This window comes from Vollenhovia emeryi, unplaced genomic scaffold, assembly GCF_000949405.1.
Source record: "Vollenhovia emeryi isolate VEMERY1.0 unplaced genomic scaffold, V.emery_V1.0 DF939156.1, whole genome shotgun sequence".
Classification (NCBI taxonomy): Eukaryota; Metazoa; Arthropoda; class Insecta; order Hymenoptera; family Formicidae; genus Vollenhovia; species Vollenhovia emeryi.
In genome coordinates, this window is record NW_011967210.1 from 56,778 (window position 1) to 75,890 (window position 19,113).

Genomic DNA, 19,113 nt, shown 5'->3' on the forward strand with positions numbered 1-19,113 from the left:
AGGTGCCCCCTACTCCGGCCGATCGTCCGAGCGGCGTCAACATTTTGTGAACTTCTCCTTCCGTACTTTTCAGTGTTCGTCAATGAAAACGTCCGAGCTAGATTTACCACGGTTCCATTCTTGAAAACGAAAATGCTCGAGGGTAATGGACTTAGGGCCAGGCCTTTCTATTGTTGCCTGCTACTCTGTTGTAATCGTTGCTTTCCATCCAAATAATAGAATACGACACAAAGAAAATTCTTTGTGCTCGCAAACTGTGACTTTGTCCGTTATGGCTCCCTCTGTATATCTTTTGTATATATTTATATTTTATATTACAATTTTTTATATATACTTTTGTACACTTTTATCTGCTTTTAAGCTGACTCGAAAAATTATATGTTAGCATTGACGACTTTAAGTTAACAAGGTTAATAACAAAATTAATAATTTTTAAATAAAAAATAAGTATATCTTGAGAGAAAGAGAGGGGGCATAATTAATATATTATATAAATGTAATTTATCGGATATTTCAGATGGCACAAGTTATTAAATATCAGCCAAATGGTCCAAATACGTCATCATATTAATCAAATTGCGGTATTCATCAATCGTTATCGCGTCATGTGACAATTAAGATGGTGTTAATGTGTTTTCTTGAATTTCGGAGTTACATGTCTCAACATACAAAGCGTGCGTACAAGATAAATATAACTGAATTCTTATCTTATGACCCATTGCAATATTACTAATCTTGGTTAGCAAACTATATCATGCAAGATTATTACGAAATGTAGAGATCATAGAAACATTCCACTTATTTTAGTGACGTTAATCTGAATCGCAAATAATATGTGGTTCTATTCAAATATCATGTGTGCATATAATTGGATTAAGCCGTAAAAGTAATTTTCAATGGGTGACACAGATTGTTTATTTTTGTCGCTTAGAGCGTTTAGAAGAAACATATTTACGTACACCAAAAATTACTTGAAGATTAATGTTAATCATGAAACTGACAAGGGAAATATTTTTAGGGAAAGTTACAGAATTTGCAAACTGTTCTATTAAACCAGCGGCACACGGTACTATTTTTCCTACTGGATTGCTCACGAGAACCAATCAGGATTTAGCCTTAAGTCACCAGATCTAAGACTCTGCATCCTGATTGGCTGTCGTAAGCAATCCAGTAGGAAAACTAGTATCGTGTGCCAATGGCTTTACAAAATCGAGCATGTGTAATTTACTTAACGACATGTTCATTTAGTGTGACGGCGTTCAGGTTGAGAATTTATCAAAGATACAAGTAGAGGATGTCCCTGTTAATATTATTGAGGATGTAAAAATATTAATATTAAAATATTTTTGTTACACCTCTGCATTTTAAATACTCGTCTTGGAATACAAGCTATGCACTGTCGTTATATTTACTTGTCATTTGTTTAACTATTGATAGTATTATCTACTAATTAAACGTCACTTTACCTTCCGTGTCTATTTCCCGGATTAGTAAAATTCTTTTTGTCCTCGTTTTTGCGCGATGAATCAACGCACCTGCGCGACTTCGATTATTTCACCGTAACGCAGCTGCGGCAAAGAATACAATAAAGATGCAGCAATGAGAAATAACATGCGTGTACGCTGCATTGGGCCTGATGAGGGTCCGTTAATAACTGCATTTGCTTACAAAATCTCCATTACTCAAACAGTACAGATATTGGCGACACGAAAAAATGTCTGTAATTAAATTCCGCGGCGATGTGTAATTTGTTTTACTCACGTACAAGGCAGACTCTTGCAGTAATAGCACTTTGCCAGCGGTCTCTTACAGATGAATCTGTCTTTTCTACATCTGCACGGCGTTAGTTTACAAATGCAGCCAACATGTCGGATTGGTATCAACTCTTGAGCGATGCCTTTTCGCCCGTTTCTCGGATTACACCGGCAATCATTCGGTGACTTGTTTTTAGGTGACCTTTCTATCTCAGCGCGTCTAAGCAATGATACGAAGGTAATCTAAGCACAAATATTTAACAGTAAAGTAATCGTAGAAAAGCTGCAACTCTTTCATGACCAGTGAAGCATACAAGCTCCACTAACGAAAAGACTAAATGATTTAGCACGTATTCATTGAAAAAAACCTATTAAAAAACTCAAAAATAAAAAGAAACTCGATCACGGTAGAGATAAATGAAAATTATTTGCTACTTCTGTCGATATCCATTAACAAAAAATGCTACTAATAAATGAAAATTGATTGATGCATAAACAGCATAAATAAATAGAAATGTGCCTTCTTCAATCGAGCTAAATCTTTGTGCCTAGAAATTTTCTTTTCGATACCTGATGCACCCCTATTTAATCAGATAAAACTATTTTCAGAGGCAAAAGATTCTTTTATATACTTGACACGGTTCTCGGCTTTCCTTTCTTCCTTTCTCTTATCTTGCTCGGCCGGCGATATACAACAGCAAGGATTCCTCCAGCATTGTGCACACCATATGGACTCGCTCATCTTCTGCTGCAGTTCGTTCATCACTTCGGAGAAGATGTTCAGCCGTTGATAAGGTAATTCTTCGGGGCGTTGATGCTTCGGATTTTCACGGCAGTAACATTCTTCGCTGGAAAACGACCAAAGGTCCTCAGGGTTTCTCGTGAAATACCGCCTGATTTCCCTTTTTGGCGTCCAGCTTGTGACACGAATCGTCCGATTCTCATCCGGCTTTACGGCAGTTCGTTCATAGTCACGAGCGTGACCCTTGTCTTCTCGACAGTTGCAAACATCCGACGGCAAACCACAATACGAACAAGTTCCGATTGGTGCTTTGCATGTGCATTTGTCTCGAGGATTATCGCAGTACAGGCAAATCATTGTCTTCTTGCGGCCTTCCTTGGTCTTGTGGCATTTTACCAATGCGAATGTAGCGCAACAACATTGATTTCTTGGCCTGCCGCAGTTAATGCAACTCGCTTGTGATCCACACCTACCGAATGTTTCGGGAAATATCTATGTATAGTGTTTTTTTTATCTCGGAATATAATTAAAAAATATATTGAGGTACTTAATTAATAAATATTTACTAATTTCTGTTTAATAATTGCACGCCTCTTTAAAACGCGAGACAATGCAAATGTTACAATACCGTGAAAAATGTTATCGTAACTTACTTGCGTTTATAATTAACTCTGGAACAATCGCCGCGCGTAGCACACCACCTACACCTGCATTCTTCGTGAGAATAGCCACAGACCGCCGTTTTTCTGCACTTGCGTTCTTTCCAACAATTCGTGCAGATATGCGAGCTGATCTTTAAAGGTGATACGTCACGAAATTCCGGTTTGTCGGTCTTTAAGCAAGTTTTCGGATATGGCGCGCAGATGCATCGCATTGTCGACAAACGGCAACGCGCGCGATACATTTTCTTCCGTTCGAGTCTATTATTCTTGCAGGGACAATGTCCGACAATGTTATCGCACTTTGTGCATTTCACAATGGTACGTGAGTAATTATTCGAATTGAAAGCTAATTCGCGTTTACAAAGCCTGGATTTCTGTGGTTCCTCTTCCGACTTCTGCGGGCAGGGCACATGGTCTTTCGCACACATGGCAATTGAACGCGTACGAGCACTCGGATCGGAAGGTAGACCGCATTTACAAAGAATAGGCTTTTGTGATTCCTCTTCTGGTTTCTTCTGCGGGCAGGTAACGTGAATCTTCGTTGTCTCATCTCGAATAGCTTTGGGAACTCCGTCTTCATCAACAGCGTCTTTCGCAGCGTCTTCGACACCCGTTTCAATTGCGGCAACACTCATTTCAGGCGCGATCGAATCATCCGCCTTTATCTCTTCCGTGATCTCTGCAGGAGTACGCTCCTGCAATATTACTTTTTCTTCTGGGGCTTCCTCTTGGTCGGGAACATGAACGGTCGCGATTGTTTCAGTACGAGCAGATACTATTTCGAGTTCTTGGGGTTTAGAAGCAGTTGTCGTTACAGCTGGTAGAACATGTGATCTCTTCGCCGCGATGGCACGCAGTAATTTAGGCATTGTTCGACCCATTCTTTGAATATCCGTCTTCTTTCCTTTTCCAGAAATTGTAAAATCATTTACCGACGCGATTGATTTTAGTCTCGCAAAAATCTTTCTACGGGTGAAATTAATACAATACCGTATTAAATTGATTAACGAGATCATTTGTATCCGTATCATACATTAAAACGTTATGCTATTACGTGATACTTATATTTTGATTTAAGTGATGTTGCCTGGTGCAAGATGTTGCAAAAGATTTACGAAAAAAAGGATATTGAAAGCTTTGTAATTAAGGTGCAATTAAGCCTGAGTTAAAGGACTATGGTTATTAAGCCTGAGTTAAAGCCTGAGATAAAGGACTAAGAGCCGTGACAGGGTGTTGGTGTCTAAATATTTTATTCTAAGTTTATTGCGAAAAATATAATTCATTAATAATTTACCTTCATTCGCGACCTCTATTTGTGGTAATCTAATTGGTGTAGCCACTTCTTTAGTAATTTCTCGCTGATCTTTAATACCAGTTTTATCTTCGCTTTCAGAAATAATTTCTAATTTTTCATCATCCTTTTTGTCATTAGCAATTGCTTTTTTCGCTTCAATCTTTCCTCTCCCTATTCTGTCTGCAACGAGCGTCCTACCGCGTTTAATTACGTCCATTAATTTTTTAAACGGTCGATGTAAAAGCGACTCTTTTTGTTTGCCCTCAGTGGTTTCCACGTCTTTTGAAATATCCCGCCCCTCTTCTTCTTCTTCTTTCGAATTTTCTTCCGTCCTTTCTCTCAGATGGCTATTTTTATTTGAGGCCAGACTTTGCATAAAATTATTCGATCGTTGAGTGCGATTCCTTATTGGTTGATTAAGTGATTGCATTCTTTGCTGGTTAACAAGAGTCTTCGGTGTTTGCTTTGCATTGGAATTGGTAACAAGACTCGAGCTGTCATAAAGCTGCGCACGTAACGTCGTAGAATAAACGTTTTTTGGCACTGGTTGAAAATCTTTAATCGACTCAACGGGAATTTGATGTAAATTTTTCGATGGATCATTTGAAGCTTCGTTTATTGGTTCACGTTTCTCTATATTAGCAGGCTGTTGTCTGGCGGAATTATTGACAGCAACGTTGTTACGCTTACCACTTAGCTTTACCATTGTCTTAGCCACGGCATTCTCTTTCGTACCATTTAAGTTCGAACTATTTATACTTTCCTCTACAAGTTTATCCTTTGCATCGCTTAAAGATAATCTGTTAACGTCGTCTTGGTCGGCAAAGTTCGTATCGGGAATCTCCTTACAAATTGTTTCCTGTGGTGTGTCTTTGGAGTCGGGAAGCGCCGGCCTGTAAACTATTACTTCTTCCGCAAGTCCATTCGGTTTGCCAAACAGCGTCTTGCAAACTGTGATATCTTTCAAAGGCTCTCCAGTAACGAATTCCTTACAAACTTTTGTTACTTTCGAAGGTTCTTCCGAATTTTCAAACTTTGTTCCGCGTATGCCCTTCGAATGTTTCGCCGATTCGTTACAAGTTCGCCCTTTCTCGGAGCCCTTTTCAGGAGCATTAAATGACGTCTCGCACACAGCCGCATTCTCGGCTAATTCTCTAGAGGGTGTTCGGCAAACGGATATTCTCTCTAAGAACTCTGCGACATTGCGCGCGTTTTCAGGAAGCGCCTTTTCGACTTTGTCGGTCTCTTTGCAATAATCTTCCTCTTCTTCTGCGATACAACTACACGTGGACCACCTTCGAGCCACTTGCTCCCTTTGGCAGCCCTCGAGAGGTCGTTGCAAAAATTTATATCCCACCTGTTTCTTCCGGATATCGTTTCGAGATATTACCGACTCGCGGGGTATTTTATTTCGATATTTACAACTGTCCGCGAAACGTTCTTTGAGATCCTCGTTGTACGTGGCGCGATCCGTATAAATCGATTTCGGTAACCACCTGCTGTCATCGTCCGCATGACGCGCAGTGTATTTACTATCGTCTCCGCGAGCATTATCGCGATCATTATTTTTACGACAATCCCTTCGTCCCACGTTGGCACAAAGCGCTCTCGACAGGAGGATGTCACTGTCGTCCAGCCTTGCTCTTGCTTTCGAAGGATATATTGTGATCGAAGATCGTAGGCGTCTGGTATTGTCGCACGCGCTGAAACTCGAACACGGAAGTGTAGAGTACGAGGAGTCCCGTTGGAAATCTATGCCGTCACGATCTTTACAATAGCAACCATCTTTGGTCGATGAAGTCACGTCCTTGCACCAAACACGTCCTTGTACTAAAGTCGACCTGTTTCCAGCGTCGACTTTGACATCTGCTTTCTCTTTGCCGCTCGCTTCGCTCAATTGCTTCTTGCTAATCCTGTGTCGTAATGCTCCGTTTTCGTGGACGGTGTTATCATCGCTGCTCTTCTCATGAATAAAATTGGGCGATTGCTGAATTAGCAATTTCTTCCGTTTCTCTTTTATGCTGTTCATCAGCTTGCACGAAGACGTCGTGCTGGCGTTAATACTTGTCGAGTTAGAATGTTCGCTAATTGTATTGGAGCTTGTATCCATGTAAAGTTGAGGTCTCGATTTCTTCTTGTCCTTCTCGTTCATACATTAATTACAATTAATTATTAGTTAGTTAATTATTTTCGATTTATAATTATAATATATTACTACTCTACTGTTGTTAAAAAATTGTAGTAACTATTATACATTTATAAGTATTTTTCATATCGGTGAAATAATCATATATCAATTGTGAGCATAATTGCAAAATAATTGATTCCAATACTAAGATCCGCTCATTTTAGAGCCTCTACCTTTTTCATGAAACTGCCATTGGCTATATTGATTTATTAATAAGAACTTTTAAATTCTATGAAACATTAATGATAATAAATATAATAAATGTATTTTTGTATACAAATCAACTCTTTATATACTTTGTGACCTGGAAATATTTTACTTTATTGTTATTCAATATAGTATTTTATGCAAAAAGATTATTCGATAAACTGACCTGGTTATTGTCATTATTTTCCGAGCAAATATAGATATTGACATTTCCGGTCATTTTGCGATTATTAGTAATCGCGTTATTCCCTGATTTTGAATGCCTTTTAGCCTTTTGTTCGCTACTAACTTTATTTTTTACAGGCAACGGTATTGCACTCTCATGCATTTTGGTGCACAGATATGAATTGTCACATGTGGATGAATTATTACACCGCCGTGCAGCGTGGCTTGCAGTTTGTCGATTGCCACGAATGTTGGATGAGTTTTTACAATGTTCTTTCGGTACACGGGATTGACACACATCGGGCACGCCGTTGAATTCTTTTAAACGTGATAAAATCGGCTTATTCTCTTCCTATTTCAAAGAAATTTATTTACCAAAATCTTGTCCCATTAACCAATTCTCTCCGCAAAGTACAATAAGCTACGAAAGACGAGAAACTTTTGTCAACCTCGCTGTTTAATCTACCGTCGTTTAACTGTATTTTTACGAAAGCGTGAAATATCGAGAGAAAAATTCTAAAGGTACGTTGTGGATACTTGCATCTTAAATACCATTGAACACTTGGCAAGAGTTTGCATAGCATCTTTTATCGAATTGTTGATCCGTTTAATGGAATCGTTTATTTCTTTGTTGATCATCTCACTCAGCCTTGTTGGGCTGATACTTTCGTCGCGCGCGAGTAACTTCTTTCTCGCCGAAATATCCACGCAAGTCTCTTGCTTGATCCTTTCTTCTCCGCACGTTTCCAAAGTGCACGCGCAATTCGCCCCCCGGTATCCTCTTATCATTTTCTACCTTATTTTCCAGCTCCTGTTCTCTCATGATATCTCCTCCTTTCTCTTCGGCCACGCTAAAGCTTTCAAAGCTTCTCCCCTTCCTGCTTTCGGCTGATCGGCGAAGACCGACGTATCGATCTCCGACATGAAAAACCGATGGTCTTTACGTCGTGAAAGGGGTAAGCTACATTTGCACTGCGCAAAAGTATCTTTTGTGCCGGAAATACCGTGCTCTATCTCTCCAGTCTTTAAATCCTCTGTCGGCCGAGAATCTACTGCTTTTCCGCTCGCTTCGATTTTTAACCCTAATCGTTTCTGCCTGTATAAGCCTCTTAGCCCCATTATCGTTTCTCATGATGCATGTTGCTTTCAGCTTTGTTATTATACAAATATATGATCGTCCTTATTATTTCTTTCACTTCGTGAAATACTTGCATTCTTTGTCACAAAGCTACAATCATTCGTACTTGAAAATTTTAGCTACTTGGTTAAGTGCCACGTCACACCGACAGTATCTTGCAATAACAAAAGTCGAAACAGTTCCTGCGCTTTTTATTTTTGCTGCGTATTGAGTAATTCTTAATATCGAGTTACTCGATTTTCGATACGGAATTTTTCACTACGTTCCGGAATTTCATAATTTGATTATTTCACCGTATCTCTATAAATGCATTTTTAATTGCCGAAAACGTTTGGAAGTCTAGAAAGAAATGCAGTTGGGGGGGAAAAAAACAAAAGTTATCGCATTTATTTCTAATAAGGACTTCGATTTCTACCTTGCCACGTTTTTTGTTGTCTCGATAGCACGTGCTCGCAGAAAATCGTCCGATGCATTATTCACGTAGCTTGTTGATCGCATTTCCAACGGCCACGACTGTCGGAATCCTTCGTGATTTACGAGCGTTCTCAATTTGCCTGTGAAAAATGTACGGTCGTCTTTAAGGGTTCCGCGTTAGCAGATGGATTCTCATACAATAACTTTGACTCGTGTCTATTGCGTGTATTAATTAATCGTTCAGCTGTAGTGGTATTTAGCACCACCGATAAGAAATCTGTTGTTTGCTTTTGATTCTGGTAGTCGCTGTATTTGTTTTCAGACGGACACTTTAGCAGCTGCGTGTTATTCGGTTATGCGTATAAATTATTTCGCCCCGCACTGTGTAATATGCAAATGCGAACGGCACGATTTTTTTTTTAACACTGTATCAGCGCTGACAAATATGCGACACATTGCTCCGCAACGCTGTTTGCGACATACATTCGACAAGCAATTTACTATTAGATTATCTTCCTTTAAAGTTTGCCGAACTTGTCAATATTTAAAATTAAACCTCAAAGAGTTTCAGTTACATAACGTAACAAACAACGAAGTAGAGCGTTACATAATTTCACAAACAACTTTAACATTTAGATAATACCACTAATTCGATTACAAGATTTCTTCCCTGCATTCTTTATTATATAACACATTCATGAGATATCAACATTGTTATCTGTGCTTTCGTCGGCCGAAGTCGAGACGTCAAATCGACGATGTTCACGAGGGTAACTGCAAGTTGACGACATTTCGCTAAACGATTCGCTTGGAAATTTCCGCGTTGTTTTGTATATTGTAGTACACTCTTCTTCTGCCTCGTATTTATCATATATTGGCTGCGTACGAACATTAATTCCAATTATTAATTACATCATAGTGAAACGTAAAACATGTACTCGCATACATTAAATGGCCGAAGGGCGTAAATTAATTTCAAATTGTTTCAGCTCCCGCAGTAAAAGTCAATGTACAACTAAATATTCCACACTTAACTACAATCTACGCGCACAAATCCACTTTAACCGTTCTTAATTCCGGTTGAATCTCTCGCAAATAAAGTTTCGTGTACCTTAAACCTGTTAACAACTTTCGCGAACTTCGGCGTCGCCGTAAATCCGCCGCGGTCTTCATTTTTGAGAGGAAACAATTGTTTCACATCTTTAGATTTGTCTGCGCGCTGAGATAAAGATATTAGAGGTATCTCGGTCGTTATCATTTTGTCCCGAAACTCACGCACGACGTCTTTGAAAGCTTGCGTTTCTTGATACGGAAGGGTATTCCCCTCTGTCAGCCTCGTGGAGACCTTGGAATGTATCATATCGAAACTGAGAGATACTTTATATCTTTAACCTTTCATTCTCTTACAGCGACCGCACATTGGTATGTCGTCATACCGAGAATACTTTCCACTTTCAACAATCGCATAGCAACAAATACGCTGAGATTCAATTAGAAGAGAAATTAATCAAGTTACATTAGCTTATTGCTGGGTACGACGGAGTCTGCAAGAATTCTTGCAATCTTTAGACAATGCGAGAGCAACTTTTCTTACTGAAGTTAATCTGCTGACGGTTTCATGAGCGTCGCATATTACAGAAGTATCGCACGCCCGATGCCTCGACGCACCGCTCGATAGAGAATCCCTCGTGCTTCGAAGAGCGCTCAAAGCTGTCCGTCTTCTAGCTTCTCGTTCCTGAATTAATCTCATTCTATCATGTTCCTTCAGCTCTTCTATCAAACCAGGGGGTTGATAGGCGGGTAAATATTTTTTCAACATAGGTATTTCCAATCTGGCGTCGCGCACGTTAACGTTGTATCTTCTTTTTATTTGCTGCGGCTTCTTCTCTGATGAGCTGCAATCATTACAAAGAAGCTAATTTATTACTTTCGATTTTAAAACTTAACATTCTTGTATGCAATATTTCATATAAATATATTGGGTCTTATTTTCTTGTTTTATTTGTAGTATTACTTTTATAAGCTGTAACAAGCACAAGTATGGGATGTGACGTGAAATTTTATTGTGTAATTTTAATTGTGCAAATATTTCTGTTTTCCCTATAATGTGTATAAGAGTCGCATGTAAACGTACTCATTATATGAACTCAAAAGTTTTCCTTGATCCCAATAATCTTGACAGCAAACTATTTGCTCAGGTGCCTTAAATTGCTGAACGTGACAGGACCAGACTTCTGACTTGTTTGTAGACTTCACATCGTAGATATCGTCTTTCCTGCTTCGAGGGTCCTCCTGGTCGCTAAGATTACATTGAGTTTGACGATTTTCTCTTGGTTCAGCCACTGATCTTAATGCGGGAGCAATTCTTGCCTGCCTTCGAACACCGTCAGGATGCCATTCCGCGCGACTCGCACGGAAAGGGTCTTCCGCGTGCCGTGTACTATCAATTCACCGATGTTAGAAACTCGATGTAAAATACAACGCGTATGTATTACCTGGGATGTCTACGAGTAAGCACATCGCGAATGCAAATATTTTCTCGTTTCTTTCTATTGTAAAGCTTTTCTTTCACCAGTGTAGCCTTATTACCGGATTCTTGTTTTCTTCGTGGTGAGCTACTATCAGATTTCCTATATGACGTTGTGGAATTATATTTTTGCATTAGATTAAGCACATTAAGTAATTTAAAAAATCTTTTCTCTCGCCGTTTCTCTCTTTATACCTTTGCTCGCGATGTTTATATTTATCGATCCATTTTCTCTGTTTTCTTTCCTTCTTCTTCCCTTTTCTTTCCAAGCCAACTGCTCCGGAAACTTCCGCGTCGATATGCGACATCTTATTACACCTTTTGTATTTTTCAGCTTTTCGCAGATTCGTTTGAATATTCTTTTCAGATAATGTTGCAGATTTTCTAATTTCACGCGCCAAAACCTGCACACTTTTTTGTACCATTTCAATATCTTCTTCAAATCCCGCCGCCTTTCTATCGTCAATACGTATTTCCGCCGTTCCCGATTGCTTCGTTAATTTTTCCACGGCAGGTTTTTCACGTCTTTTTACTTGGCACGTGACGCCGTACAACTCTAAACTAGCTAACGGATCGTACAGTCGAGCTTTATCATTTGCTACCGAAGTCGACGCTATCACTTTTTCTCTGGCCCTTTTTCCTCGGGCTAATTCTTCGGCTTGTTCCTTTTTGGCAAAGTATATTCTCATACCTCCCTCCACAGTGTTATTTGACTCCACAATTGCTCTGCTATTTTTCGCTAATGATTCCCTTCGATCATTTTCGATTGGAGCGTTTTTTGAAACTCCTGGTCGATCTGTTTCACTATCTATCGAGGTTTTTTCGGTAGTGACAATTTCTTCCGTCTTCTTTTCTGGAGATCAGACAAGTATGCTACGTGATCGAATAGTCAGTTCCTTTCTTCGTGTAAAATTCTAAAGCGAAAGATACTACCTTGATCTAATCTTTCCCAATCAGTAGCTAACCGTTCCTTATCTGTTTCTGACATTCCGTTCGTTTCAGATATTTTACTGCTTTGTTCTGTAACGGCACTCATGTCCGATTGACTCGTGCTATCTTTAACATCGCAGGATATTTGCGACATGCAAGGAAACTAAATAAATTAATTTTAATTAATACGAGTAAAATTGTAGGAATTGAGATCAGCTATATAAATGAAAGAAATATTAAATGAGACATTTAAATAAAGTATGAGACAAATTTATTCAAATATTTATGCGCGTTTTCATCAAATAGTAAAATATAATTCCAATTTGGTTGAAATTTCATATATTTTTACATATTAATATTGAAAAAAAAACATTAATATTAAAGTATCAATATTTTTTTCAATGCTGCCGAGAGAATTAAGGTTGTCATAAAAATAAAAACGATAAGTATACTTGAGCGTAGTCGTCACTAGCGATGTCCCATATGTCTCTCTTCTTATTCCTGTCGATGTCGGATATTCTGGTGTTCGATAAAACATTAATGCGGTCTGCCGGACGAATACATTTTCGCTTCGATTGAGAATCTTTAATCTCATCCACTTCAAAATACGCCGTACCCTTCGAAACTGGCTGCAGATGTCTACACATGTTACATGATGTACGACATTAGTGTTAAAAATATCTATGTGTCTTGCATTTGTGGTTTCTTTATACCTTGGCAACTCTTTCATTTGAAATTTCTTCTCGTGAGGATACCTCAGTTTTGCATCGTCAGTTTTATGAGAATCTGATCGCCGACAGATCGTCCCGCGTCGTGCGCGATGCGAATCATAATTTCTGCTGTAAATATTATCCCCGGAATCGTCATGGTCTGAGATGATTTGCAAACAATCTACTTGCCGATCGTGCGCCTTTAAGATCGTGCGCCGTTCGTTTTCTTCGTCGGCGGAAGATGAGGAAACGGAGGAAGAGTCCTTACGCCTCGCGTCCTTTTTCGTAGTGCGAATTCGCCGATACATTCGCACGGGCGCGGTAGATTGATTTCCAGGCAGCATCCGCGCTATTCTATCCAGGAGAGACGGTTTTCTCGTTCGCCATTCGCCGTCGCTATCGGTCGTCTAAAAGGAAACGAAAATTCACTGGTAAACGATCGATGCAGAAATTACTGATTAAAAATAAAGTAGAAGGAATACGCCAGCGAGGTAGCGAGGGAAGTTATTTTATCGCGTACCGTTCTCTTGCCGAGCCAAGAAATTTTCGCGAGTGCAGCAAGGATTCTTCCTATGTGACTACTTCGTTTCCTTGCTTTTGCACTACCGGCCTTTAAGAGTAATTCCTTTGAGCCGTCGTCCATCTCAATGTGAATTACCTCTTCCTCATCTAGCTCCTCCGTAGGGCAGGATTCGGTGTCCGCTATCGACGTAGACGAGCTGGAATCGTCTTTGCGCGGGGAAGAGCAGGATTTCCTTTTCAACCTGGTACGAAGTCTCCTACGAGCTCTCATCACGAAACAGGACGTCGGATCCTCGCTACTCGAGGTAATATCCCTCGCCAATGGCTCGTTAAAAATCTGAATCGAACATTTGCTGCTCATTGCCAATTTTTATTGACATTGATTGTTGAGATCAATTTTTTTCTTATTATTAACATAATTAAAACTCGACGCTTCTCAAGAAGCCGACAATTTATTTATATAATTTACTCTACCAATCGCGATATTATATTATAAATGTAAAATTAATTAAGAAAAATTTGTTACCTACTTGCATTATGCTTTGCAAAAATCTTTCATCTTAGTGGTTTAAAGTAAATTTTTTTTAAATAAAAGTTGTGCAGTGTCTCACTTGAATTGTAACATCTTCCCTTATTTTCTGCGCTTCGACGTCTTTGAACGGCATTCTCCGCTGCTCAATTTCGATCTCTCGTGATTCTTCTCGACAAGCTGGCACGTGTATCGATAATTAAATTGCGTGCATTTGAAGACACGCATTTGTAATAGAAATACAGTGCGAAACGCAGATAGGTGATGTACATACTGTAACAACAGATCGAATCAGAACTACTTTCACCGATATCGTCGTCCGTTTGCACTGCTTCGTCCTTCTTTTCTACAAGTATTCTTTCGATTCTTTCTTCTTTCCTTTCTTCGGATATTCTTCTTTCCGGCATCTCTTCTTCCGGCAACCTTTCTTTCACTATTATTTCTTCTGGTACACTTTCCTTCGGCGCTTCTTCTTCTTTTTCTTCCTTTGCCATTTCCTCCGTGGGTTTTTCTTCTATAACCGGTTCTTCTCTTTCATCGATATATGTGCTTATTGGTACAGGTTCCCTTTTTACTATCAATTGATCATCGGATGAATCTCTAATTCGATTAGACATGAGAAATGCGAATAGATCAATACTGCAATAAAAATACATCTTAAATGTAAAGATAAAAATATTTCATTAAATTATAATGAAATAGACACTTGATTCTTTTCATGAATAATTTACCCAAAAGAGAAAAATACTTTTCCACGTCTTTAAATATAAAAGCAAAAGCAAATAGCTCTGCAAAGACGTGGTATATTTGTGAAAAATATTCATGTTAATATACATTGCGCGTAATAGTGTATTATGCACTTCGGTCTCGTATTTGTAAACCTGTAAGCTCTCTCGCAACATGATTTATCGTTAAAACTCACTTCTCCTCGCTAATGTCTGACAAATCGCCGTAGTCAATGGGCGATCGGCAAATCGTGCAGAGATTCTGCAAGTCCGCGAAGCATTGGATGCAGAACAAACCGACGCAGCTTGGTGTGGCGCATTTAATGTGCGGTTCCTGATCGGAACGTTCCACGGCGCCGCACAGGAGACACACGTTCTGCTTTCGAGGGAACAATTTGTTCAGGAAAGGGCAGATCGCCAGGCATCGCTCTGCGAACGTGACTCTCTCGATTCTCTCGCCTTCGGTCATGCCAAACTTGCGGCGCAACTGGCGTCGTGCAAATTTTAGAAAACTTCCTCTCGACCTGCACGAATTGAACCCATTAACTAAGCGCGGCTTCTATGTGCGTAATTTATATCGCGCAAAGATAAACGAAAGAGAAACTAAACAGCAAATTGCGCGATACAAGCGGAACCTCGTTACTCAAATGCAATTTAATATTTAAAAAGATGTCTTTTAGCATTTCACTAAGAAATCCTGTTAGATTTTAATATTGAGTTAAAAGTGACGAAGCGTACTTTTAATATAATCAAGCTTTAATAATATTCTATGAGACAACCAGCATAAAACTTTGCTGGAAGTAGCATAATCTGATATCAGTGCGTCGGTTGGTTACTTCATTAGCTAATTGAAAGTGCATTACCTAATTATGTGATTATACAACCAAGCGGCTCTTTGCTTCGCTCTTTCCGGGTGATATTTGCACATGACGACGTGTCGCAGTCGCAATCCGTACGGCTCGAATATCGCCATGATCCAGCAGAAGGCCATCAACGTCACAATCTGCGTGTACCGATCTAGATCTGGAGGAATGGGATCCGGGAGGCAGGGTGTCACATCGATCTCCGTATCCTTCGTGTGCGGCGTGAAGGCTTTCACGATGCTTCGATAAAGGTCGGCGAGATAGCCGTCACCAGACACATAGACGCCCACGAAATTGGGTCGTTGGACCTGGAGATCGATATATACGTTCCGCCATTATATTACCTTCTATCGTGATTATTCTACGCCGCGGTATATATCCGACCACCGATTGTCGATATTCCCGCACTCCACGCGAATCTCGATAACAAAATTGCGGTTCTAAGCCAACGGAACGTTCAATCAACTCGGTCCGCGAAATATTCCGTCAACTGCGATTTAATTCTTCGCTCTTCTCCTATTGCCGAGCATCAGTTTGAGAGTAGCGTTTCACCGTTAAGTTTGTCTCAAGATGCAGTTACAGTATTGAAGATAGGAAAGGCTCCAAATGTCATAAATAAAATCCTCCCGAGGCATACGTTGTTTTCTAATTAATATCGCTCGTCAAGATACCTTTGTTTCGATCCGCCCGTGATATCTAATAGTGCTGAGAATCCAATGAAGACTGTAGTCCGCCATCATGTGGATACAGATTTTGAACGTTGTTAAGCCTAGAAAAACGGCGGATTTCGTGAGCTTAATTTTTTCCACCTTGATCAATGTAACGGACGTCAGCGGGATGTATTGATTTCTTTCGCGACGGTTTAACGGCAGAATGGTTTCCTTATCCTGACGTGTTCTTATTAAATCGATAGTGCGCAGATCATCAGTCAAGTACTTATTATCGAAGCGTTCGCTCGTCAGCCATTTGTGTCGATAATGCAAGATCCTGGAAACATGTTTCGATGTATCAAATACACCAGGCTGCCGTTTATTAGAATGACGCCTTAATTTTACCTTAGCAGCGTGAAGAAAATGAAGAAAGTGGTCATAAAGCTCATCCAATCGAAAACAGCTAGAAATCTATCGGTTCTCGATCGCACTTCGGTAATTATGCCAGTCGATACGTCTCCGAGGGCTTTACTTTGGTTCGTCTCAAAATGGAAAGAGTGCGAGAATTTCACTTTAACGTAGAACATTGCTTTTACGTGGCGAGTGAACCTTTTAATTTCTATGTAAGCAAGGGATATTGAATCAGAACGAGATAGAAAAACTCAGCAGCGTTGGTGGAAAAAAATGTTTTAATTTATAAAATGACTAAACGTTGTATGAATACTTTGAAATAAATTCTTTGAAATTTTTCGTGACACAAACCCCCTCCTCGAAAAAAACTCCCCTGCGCGTTTATGATCTCAACGTACTCTTCCGTACGGCGTTAACTATGGTATCGGCGACATAAGACACGAGCATGCAGATGAAGTCCAGAGGTTTCACTACGTAACACAGGGCACCGACGACGTACGCCAGATTGCAAATCCCCCCGAAAAAGGGACCAAGCTTCGCTTTGCAGTCAGTAACCGCGCCGTCAAAGACCCTCTGACACCTGTCGAACGGCGTGCCCAGCTTCTTGTTGCAGATATTCACGATGCTGCCGAGCCATTGAAAAACCGACGTGATCACTCTCACTGAAAGATACGTTTCTGAAGTTACGAAGATCGATTATCCGCGAAGCCAATAGGAGTACGTTGACTCACGTATACTGAGCACGAGTCGCTTGATAGCCACGAGGGTCCGCTTAATCTTCTTCACGACCACCTTCACCGTCTTTATTACTTTCGATATCGCGTCTCGCAGAGCGTAGAAGGGTTCTTTTATTAAGTCAACCACGTTTTTCACGGCTTGTTTTAATTGCTCCTGCGTATGCGTGATTTTATGGTTTACGTTAGTAACGGCAGTGTCGAATAACGACGGCAAATCAAACGGCAAAGTCAATCTTATGAATTCGTAAATGTGCAACGGAAAGATTGCGGAAGCAACGATATAAACGTTCAATCCAATCTTTTGTCGGTCGAACAAAAGCTCTAACGATGGACAGAGCGTTCCGAGAACATGTTCAAGGATTTGTAGACGTGTCTTTATAGACGCAAATGGAATACGCAAGCGTGCTCACCTGTGAGAGCTTACCTGTCCGCAGACTAAAGACTCCGAAAGGATACTGATATTATGCAAGACATTCTTTGCCGGTCCGGTAAGTGTTAGAATAAAGGCATAGGCCATCAAGGCCTGTCTGCCACGTTTAGAAAAGAATTGCGGCAGCAATAGAAATACAATACACCTGTGTGAATGTTCACATTTTGTAGAGGAATGCGATAAAGTAGATAAAACTATGATACACGGTAAAAATAAAGAATATCGATATACGATTTTCATCTTTTCTAATTAAAATTCTTAATATACTTTACATGTGGTGCAACTTTCGTATTTGTATCACTGAGGAGTTGACGCGAAGTTACCTTATACGATAAGAAAACGCTAAACCAAGCGTGAGGACCACTCCAAGAACCGAGCACATTATCGTGGCGGACGAGAGGGTGAAGCTCAATTGAATAACAAAGAACACGAAGAACATATACGTGAGTAATATGCCGCCCAAGAATCCAAACACGCTCTTTAGAATGTAGTTCTCGAGCGAACCGTCTGTACGGAGAAGTCTCACCTTTCGGCAAACCCACGTATGCGTTATGGAGGAAATTATTCGACTCCAAAAGTGCCTGAGCTTCTTTCTGCATCTATTGAGATATGATTACACATAGTAACTTCATTGTAGAATACATATCGTGGAGCATAAAATAAAAAGTACTATCAAAATTTTGGATAAGGCTAGCGAAGAGAGAGAGAGAGAGAGAGAGAGAGAGAGAGAGAGAGAGAGAGAAGCGTTGGTTTCTTTTTTGAAAAGGTAAGATACGCGTGATATAATAAATATTAGGGAGTAGAATTAAGCGTAAAATTAATATTGATCGGCCAGTAATGGGTTAAAAGGTGCTAATGGCAGGCTCACTTTAATCTCCTTCGTCGAAGACGCTGCCTGAAAGTCAGACGTGGCTCAACACCCTCGGAGATCTCGATCGATCTCAATTTCTCATCTTCGTATCTCAACCTAGCTCTCTCGAGCTTTCTGGCTTTGAGAACCAATTGAAAAAATGCCATTGTCTCATTCAATTGCTTTAGCCAATCCTCGATTCTATTTCATGCCGAAACGCTCACGCGCCTCTTATAAATTATATCGACTAATCCTAGCTAATAATTAACGATATGATGAAAATGTCACTGAACGTCACATTGGGTGATCCCAGGCATAGTCTGAAGTTTTCAGCAGCTCGCACTCGCTCGCACTCTGATTCTTCGCTGTTTATGTTTTAATAAATATATAAACGAGCTGTTTGCAACACTATAGGTGCGCTCCGTTTCACGCATGATGCGCACGATGCATCATTTATCCCTGTTATTCACCAAATGTTAAAGAAGGATTAATGATGCTTCATGCATATCATGCGTGAACGAAACGCACCTTATATTGTAATTGGAGTAATATAAGTAACGAAATACAATAGATAATTTTTATAATATATTTTTTACACTCTGCTTTGGCGCGAACAGTTCAGCTTTAATTCCTTCAAGATTTTATTTCAGTTTTGAGGGGAAATG

At 39.9% G+C, this 19,113-nt stretch overlaps 2 protein-coding genes across 2 annotated transcripts; both read right to left on the reverse strand.

Moving 5' to 3' along the window:
- Positions 1–1,770: 1,770 nt before the first annotated feature.
- LOC105564994 lies at positions 1,771–18,644 on the reverse strand. Its single transcript, XM_012017798.1, is given in 20 exon segments — positions 1,771–1,997; positions 8,566–10,459; positions 10,699–11,004; positions 11,060–11,194; positions 11,287–11,944; positions 12,025–12,184; positions 12,474–12,660; positions 12,735–13,138; positions 13,252–13,590; positions 13,865–13,924; positions 13,926–14,382; positions 14,705–15,031; positions 15,371–15,678; positions 16,042–16,357; positions 16,426–16,639; positions 16,830–17,093; positions 17,163–17,322; positions 17,593–17,743; positions 17,922–18,197; positions 18,467–18,644. Coding segments are annotated over 19 exon segments (5,244 nt in total). The 5' UTR covers positions 18,616–18,644; the 3' UTR covers positions 1,771–1,997; positions 8,566–10,086.
- On the reverse strand, positions 2,259–2,853 carry LOC105564993. Its single transcript, XM_012017797.1, has one exon. The coding sequence runs from the start codon at positions 2,851–2,853 to the stop codon at positions 2,344–2,346; it is 510 nt and encodes a 169-aa protein (XP_011873187.1). The 3' UTR covers positions 2,259–2,343.
- Positions 18,645–19,113: the final 469 nt, after the last annotated feature.